Below are 8,565 nucleotides of genomic sequence, written 5' to 3'. Positions count from 1 at the left end.
ATATACGCCATCTTGGAGTGGGGGGGGAGGGCAGAAATGGGGAGAAAATTTGTAATTCAAACTGTTGTGAAAATCAATGCTGAAAACCAAATATGTTAAAGAAATAAATTGCATTTAAAAAAAAATGAAAAAAAAAAACAAAAAAAAAATAATGGAGATCCAGGAGTACCTTCAGGGAATTATTCTTCTCAACATTAATATAAACAAGGATATTCACAAAGGAAAAGCATACTTTGAACAATATATGACATTTTCTTTATCTCCAATTAACATGTCGTCCATTAACTCTGGAAAATCTCTAATTGATTCTTCGGAGAATGAAGTGCGGATTTCTGAGAGATGATGTAGGAGAGGTCCCAAAGGAAGCAATAAGAGATATGGCTGACTCCAACATAATGTACGTCAGAGCCAATGAGCAAGAAACAAACTATCTGGTCCCACAAGTTGTCCATTGCCAGCCTGAAGGTAAGTGGCTGGGACAAGAAATTGCTATGTTTGCACAAAGTGAGCAGCATCTAATTTATCAAAGATTTTAGAACAGGAAAGAACTTGACATGACGTTGTGTTACATTTTACTTTAGAGATGAAGAAACTGAGTGTCAGAGAGATTAGGAAGGACCTTTCTCAAGACTACCCGAGTAATAAATAGGAGAAGCAGGGTTCATAGTATAATAAGATCATCAGTTTATCAATGGAAGGGAACTTAGAGGTTGTTCAGTCCTACCTCTTCATTTTACAGTTAAGGAATGAGTCCCAAAGATGTTAAATAACATATCCTAACTCACCTTGGTCGTAGCAGAGTCAGGATTTAAACCCAGATGTCATCCCTTCAAATATATGCTCTTTCTACTACAGTAGACTACATCTTTAACAATAATAAACTGTTCCTGTACTACCATTTTTCAGCTTTCCTTTCTTAGGAATGGGAATACTAATCCTAGCCCTACCTGTTCTGACAGGATTATGAAGAAAAGTGCTTTCCCACCCTTAAATTGTTATTTGCACAGTATGATTATTTAAATCACTTAATATCAATTTTCTCATTTATGGCAATAATGGTGTTTTTATTCCCCTAGCTATTCATCTTGATTTATGTCTCTCAGTCCTCACCCTCTCAGCTCCATCTTCCATAGTGTTGCTAAAATGTTTTTCCTAACAGTCAGGTCTGATAATGTCAATACCTTACTGAACAAACTCCAATGCCTTCCTATTACTTCTAGGATCCAATATAATGTCTTCTGTATGGAATTTAAAGCACTTCATAATGTGGCCTATTATTATCTTTCCAGTCCCTTAGCACATTGATTCCACATAATCTAAAACTTAGCCACCTTGGCACACTTGTTACTCCTCTGTCTTTCACTTTTTTGTTTCTTTCACTCTCTGTCTCCCGTATCTGCAGTGTACTTCCTCTCCTTACTTCCAGCTCTTAAGGTAAAAAAAAGGAGTTTCTATTAAGAGTCAGCTCAAACACTCCCTACAGCATGAGCTTTCTCAGTCCTTTCAGCCAACATTGACTTTTATTCTAAGTCTACTTTGCATCTGTTCTGTATTTATTTTGTATGGATGATTTTTTTTGTTATTTGTCCCATTAGCAATGTAAGCAAGTCAGGGCAAAAACCAGGTTTTTATTTCTTTTTACTTTGCTTTTAATCTGTAGCTCCAGCATGTAGGACAACACCTGGCATGTAATTAGCAATTGAAAAATGTTTTTTGATTAACTGATTAAGTAATTGATTAATTAAATGATTAATTGACACTAACACAGTCATTTCTCCTCACTGTATCTTCAGTATATTCTGTGTGCCAGAGTGGAAAAGACACTGCCTCCAGATTCACAGAATCTGACATCATATATCATCCTTGATGCTTACTGCTAGTAACCTATATGACCACAAAAAAGTTATTTCAACTTTCTTGGCCATAGTTTTCTCATCTATGAAATGAGAGAGTTAGAAATGAGGAGAACCATTAAAAAGACCTTAAAATCAAGTGAAAGAGGTTGAGCAAAAACTAAAAAAATAAGAACAATTGAAGAAAAACCAGAAAAGTGTGAAAAGAAAGTTAAGCAATTAGAAAAGGAGATCTAGAATATTTAGGAAGAAAATAACTCCTTGAAAATTAGAATTGGATAAGGGGAAGGCACTGAAGTTATAAGAGATCAGGGAACAATAAAACAAAATAAAAAGTATAAAAATGGAATACAATGTGAAACGTCTCAAAAGAAAAAAGAACTGATCTGGAGAACAGATCAAGAAGAGAAAAGGACTGGTGTATACCTGAGGTAAAACCATTTAGGTACAGCTAAAAAGAGTATACTTATCTTATAGAAATGAAAGGTGAGAGGAAAATCCAACAGAGGAATCAGAAGGGGGAGGAGGACTGGTAGTTTTGGAAACCTACTTTCATCAGGAATGGGTGTGTGTGTATGTAAATTTAGAAAGAAATAAAACATTAAGGGGATAGGGAGGGGGGGAGAGGACAAAAGAAGGATCTTTAAATGGGAGGGTGGGAGAAGTTTCTAAAGGGGGAATAGATGGGTATTTAGAATAATGAGAATAGGAGAATAAGGAGGGATCCTGGGGGAGTAGGTTAAGCAATGGGAGGGCATGGTAGGGGATAGAGGTAAAGTAGAAGAATCAGAGAGTTAGAAAATAAGAGATATGCACAAACATAAAATAAATATCAGAAGTAGAATTTGTCAGGGAAAAAAGAGCAGGTGTTGTAATGATTATCTTGGACAACGAAAAAAGTAAATAGATTTAATGAAAAGAGAAAAATAGGGAATCTACAACATGTATTAGCCATATTTATCAACGTTGTTTTAGAATATTTGAAACAACTAGAGCATGTAAGGTCAAACTATTGCTTTGATGTAGGAAAATGAGTTGGTAGACCTGGAAAAATATGGAAAGACTTGGAATTATGAAGGTAGAGATTTTCCACTCTCAGAGAAAAGGAGAATAAATAAGTGTAGTATGGTCTCACATAGATGCATATGAATGTATATGTCTATATATGAACTGTGGTTACCGATATTTAAGTTTGTTCATGTATAAGTGTGCACATGTGCATTATGTGTATACATGCATACATATGTATATGAATATGTGTATGTACATGTGTACATATATGCACATGGACACAAGAACGTATATAATGTATCTATTTGAACCACACATATATACATATATGTATATCTGCATATATCCATTCACACACTTATACATGCACCTGTTTAATATTGATAACCACAGTCATATATAGACATATACATTTGTATGCATCTATGTAAGTCCATACAACACTTCTTTATTCTCCATTTCTATGAGGATGCATAATCTATTCCTTTATATGTGTGTGTTTGTGTGTGTGTATACACACATACATACATACATACATACAACATGCATGCATGCACGCACAGGTATATGTATACGTGTGTGTGTGTGTATCCCTGTCATTAATTGTAGCCTTCTGGGTAGGGAGGAAGAAGAGGGGATAAGAACAAAGTTAAACATGCACAGCAGAGAACAAAAGAAAACTTACAAGGGACAAAAGAAAAGATAGAGTGCTGAACACAATGTGTAGTATTTAGTATATAGGCTTTCTGGAAATGGAAATTTATTTCTGTATATTTTGAATCCTTTCTCATGTTCTGCTCTTCACATCGTACTGCTTTTTATTTATTTTCTTATTTTCTGCTATTTTAGTATTTAATTTTATTTGTTTTGCTTTTCTTATTTTGTATACGAGTTTAAGATAAAAAAATAAAAAAAAAAGGAAAGGAAAAGATTTTTAATGGCCTTTCCAGCTCTTCAACCATGATTCTATGATGTGTAAAATGGGAAAGCTTGAATACATGATGTCTAAGCTCCTAAATCTCTCTGGAATTCTGTGTTATACTCTAAAGCCTTTTCTAATTCAGACACTCAATACTCTATACATAGATCTAATAGTCTGTGTTCTATATTCTAACTGTCTTCACGACCTGAAATTTTAGGATATCTAGGATCCAGTCCAAGAAATGATGGGAAAAAACTTGATAGTAGTTAGATATCATTTAAATGTTGCTTTAAGTGTTAAGGGGAACTTTCTACATATTACCTCATCTGAGCCACACAATAATCCTATGAGATGGGTTCTTTTACTATCCTGTTTTTACAGATGAGGAATCTGAGGGACATAGTGGTTAAGTGATGCGCTCAGAGTCACACAGAGGAGAAGAACCTAAGGCAGAATGTGAATCAGTTCTTTGTTGTTTCTAGTATAAAGCTGTATTCTCTGTGCCACACATCTGCCTCCTGGGGTCACTCCAGATCTAAATCACATGAACTAATAAATGTTATATATCTCTTTTATGGTTCTAGTATTCTATCAGGTTGTCACCACTATGTCTGTGGAAGTGGGGAATTGGACCACCTTGACTGAATTCATCTTAATTGGCTTCTCAGCTGACCCACAGATGCAACTGGTAATCTTCACAGCTTTTTTGGCTCTTTATTTGGCAACATTGGCAGGGAACATGACTCTAATTATCTTAATCAGAATTGATTCTCGTTTGCATACCCCAATGTATTTTTTCATTGGGAGTCTGTCATTCTTAGATTTCTGGTACATATCTGTGTACACCCCCAAAATCCTGGCCACCTGCATTTCAGAGGACAACCGTATATCCTTAGCAGGCTGTGGTGCCCAATTTTTCTTTTCCTGTACTGTGGCTTATACTGAGTGTTACCTCCTTGCTGCTATGGCCTATGACCGTTATGTAGCAATCTGCAACCCCCTTCTCTACGCAGCTGCCATGTCCAGGTCTCTCTGTATTGGGCTGGTTGCTGGGTCTTATATAGGTGGGTTCTTGAATGCAATAGCCCACACTGCAAACACATTTCGCTTAAAATTTTGTGGGAAAAACATTATTAATCACTTCTTCTGTGATGTACTACCCCTGGTAAAGATGTCCTGCACTGATACACAGGTCTATGAGAAGGTGCTCCTGGGAATGGTTGGTTTCACAGTTTTGTCTAGCATACTAGCCATACTGATATCCTACTTCAATATCATCCTGGCCATCCTTCGGATCCGCTCAGCCTCAGGGAGGAGGAAGGCTTTCTCCACCTGTGCTTCCCACATGATCTCTGTCATGCTTTTCTATGGGTCCCTCCTCTTCATATACTCAAGACCCAGCTCCACCTATTCCTTGGAGAAGGACAAGTTGGCTGCCCTGTTCTACACAGTGGTAAATCCCTTGCTTAATCCCATGATCTATAGTTTTAGAAACAAGGACGTGAAGGAGGCTTTCAGGAAAGCAATAGAAAGAATAAAAGCACCCAGGTGATTTTTATTAATGTCCAAGATATTTTTTATCACATGCCTAAAATAAGGGACAAATAAATCATGTGTTTTTTGTGTATTTTGTTACAATTAATAAAATATGATAATTCATTATATTAGTTTAGGAAATCGTTGCAAGAGGCAAGAGGCAGCAAAGTGACTACTGACGAATCATTTACTAGAAGACAAGAGAATAGAGCTCTACTCTGTACACTACTATCTGTTCCCTTGTTATTCTAGGGCAAGAAATATAACTTTATTAGCCTTAATTACTTTATATGTGAAGTGAGTGTTAAAATAAATTCTGACGTCCTGATTAAATTCCAAAACTTAATATTATAATTCAGTTAAATTATAAAAGTATTTATTAAAGCAGCAACAAAGTTTAGATATAACATGGTGTTTGTGAAACTGTTCTTCTTGATGTTTTCTTCTTTCACACATGTTCAAAACTTTATGAGCATTGCGAACTCCATGGTAGCCAAGGCAGCAGTGTGTTATGGTAGATTGCAGCCAGATTTTCCCACGAAGACAGATCTTTCTGTACATGTAACCCTGACAAGTAACCTAACTTCTGAATGCTCTTGGAAACCCTGTGATATTATATATATATATATATATATATATATATATATATATATATATATATATATATATATATATATATATGTATATATATATATATATATATATGTTTGTGTGTGTGTGTGTGTATGTGTGTGTGTGTGTGTATGTGTGTATTAAAGGTGTCCTGCAGTGGGAGAGGCATGAACTTAGCTTTAAAAGGTCAAGGTCTTCCACTGCATCCTGAGCCATCTCTAGTTGTCCTGATCTATAGGTATATCTATAGATATATCTGGCCACTGGACCCAGATGGCTCTGGAGGAAGAAGCAAGGCTGATGACTTTGCAGAGCCATCCCTCACTCAAATCTACTTCAATTGCAAGCCATGGCATCATCTTCTTGATGTCATGGCGTTCTTTGAGAATGGAGGAGAAACAATAATGAGGAGATATCCTCAAGAAGGAGTTCTCTAAAATAATTATATTGAAGTTCTAATTCTTATTCTGATCACATGAAAGTAAAATATAGGAACTTTTCATAGCCTGCAGTAGTAAATCATCCATCCCATTGTCAGACAGAGAAGATGCATGGAAGGAATGGAGATTGAGGGGACTAAGATAATGAAGAGACAGAGAGAGAGAGAGAGAGAGAGAGAGAGAGAGAGAGAGAGAGAGAGAGAGAGAGACGGTTAAGAATATTGGGAATAGATGTGGATAGTGCGTTTGGAAATAGAAATGATTTCAGAAAAGACAAACCAATTAATGAACTGATTTGGTGAAATGCCTAACAGCAGTTACGCTTTATAAAATTCTTTTGTAAAAATGAACTTTTTCGAAGACCTCTTCTTTAAACCCCCAGGTGGAACCCTCAATGACAATGATTTCATTTATTCTCCAATATAAGAAGCTGTCAGTATTGATCTACCTTCGTAATAAAACTGAATGTCATGGTAGTGTGGATAAATAAAAAGTGAAATACTATGTACCCACCATTTCTGCATTAATGTGAGACCAATTCATTTCCAAAATTTCCGTTGCTTAAAAAAATGAAGATATATTCTAATCTATTCTGAGGCTCGAGTCCTTGTCAAGATAGCCAAAGAGAAGCAGAGAGACTGTTCTTTAGGAAATCTGGGAAAGTTGGGTGGTAAGGGAGGAAGAAGTAAACATTGTGATTTTATGAAATGAGGAAGGTCTCTAAGCAACTACAGAAACCTTGGCCTCATGGTAAAGTCTCTTCCATGAAAAATGTCACACATAGAGTTGACCATAACACTTCAGTGATGAAAATCATCTTTCACACTATTGAGAAAACATAGCCTGACATACCCTGACAATGGGGAAAATTAAATTTCTATTTTCTATTTAGGTCTTGAATTTAATTGATTGAATTTTATAGGTGCATGTCAGGTACCAGCCCTCATCCGGGAACCAGGGCTCAGAAGTAAAAGAAAATTTAGATCCTCTGAGTGTTCAATTTTAGGTCTATTAATCATTAGGAAATAAGCAGATTTAACCTGTGTTAGAAAATGTAAATGTAACACAGGTGGGCCCTGGTAATACTCTAACAACTCAACCTCAGATAAACAGGTTGGATCCCTGGATAAAAAGACTAATTCTCCTCCCCATTGTGGTTCTAGGATAAATGCAAGAGGCTAGAGGATCTTTCTACTATCATCATGTATGAATTCCCCATCTGATATACTTTACTTTATATAATTCACCATGTTATTTTCTTTTTAATATCATCTAATAAGTAATTAGTAACCTCAAAGTCATTTTAATTGATTAATATCAATTAGATTTTATAAAGTGATATTTAATGAGAGGACACATCAAAGACTAGGGTATAATAATACTGCCCCACCCCACAACAGGGCATTCTCTCTATATACCTCAACAATGAGGTGGATATTATCGGAGAATATTAAATTAAAATGTAAAATGGTTGTAATAAAATCCCCACCCCTCCCAGAAAACCAAGGTCATTTTTTTACCACCTGGGCCCCAGGGGAGAGTAGGGTCAAACTTAAAGTAGTAGCTACAAAACACTCCTTTCATCCAGTTCCTTTTTGAATATGGCATAACTGATAGGCCAGTTACTCCATTGCTGGCAGATTATTGAGTGTCAGCTATCTAGTCAAGTCATTGCTGTGATGGGCTAAGCAGGCAACTCCTTGGGTATGTGCTCACTCCATGGGCTTGGCTGCTGTGAGCACTGAAGTCTCTGCTATGAACTCCCATCACTGGATCTTACTGAGATCATAATTTTGTTCTGTCTCTGAATCTTACCGACTAAAGACCAGGAAAGAATAAACCCAACAGAAAGAAAAGAAAAAGTTGTGTTCAAACCACATGATATTCATCTTCCTTAACATAAGGTACATGATTCTCCTTCTTCACAAAAAATCAACCGTGGAGAGAAAGAGAGAGTTCATCAATTTCTACTTTTTGTATTCATATTCAGTTCCAAGGCAATAGCCGATTTGCAGAATTTCCATCTCCATTCGATAAGGTACCAGGTTATAATCATAGAATATGTCCCAATGCTTTTAGTCATTGCAGAGATCCCTCATCGCACATCACCAGAAGCAGGTTCATCATATCTCCATTTAGACTGCCAACAGGAAGACTTTCCCAGGCATGCTCCAAATGCTAAACCTTCATT

General features: G+C 36.2%; 1 protein-coding gene across 1 annotated transcript; it reads left to right on the top strand.

Moving 5' to 3' along the window:
- The first annotated feature begins 317 nt into the window (after nucleotides 1–317).
- On the top strand, nucleotides 318–5,338 carry LOC118855187 (olfactory receptor 9G4-like). Its single transcript, XM_036765278.1, has 2 exons — nucleotides 318–465; nucleotides 4,371–5,338. The coding sequence occupies exons 1-2, from the start codon at nucleotides 318–320 to the stop codon at nucleotides 5,336–5,338; spliced, it is 1,116 nt and encodes a 371-aa protein (XP_036621173.1).
- The last annotated feature ends 3,227 nt before the right edge of the window (nucleotides 5,339–8,565 follow it).

Source organism: Trichosurus vulpecula, chromosome 6 (genome assembly GCF_011100635.1).
Source record: "Trichosurus vulpecula isolate mTriVul1 chromosome 6, mTriVul1.pri, whole genome shotgun sequence".
NCBI lineage: Eukaryota > Metazoa > Chordata > Mammalia > Diprotodontia > Phalangeridae > Trichosurus > Trichosurus vulpecula.
The sequence above is the reverse complement of the archived record's forward strand: the minus strand, read 5'-3'. Positions and strand labels throughout refer to the sequence as shown.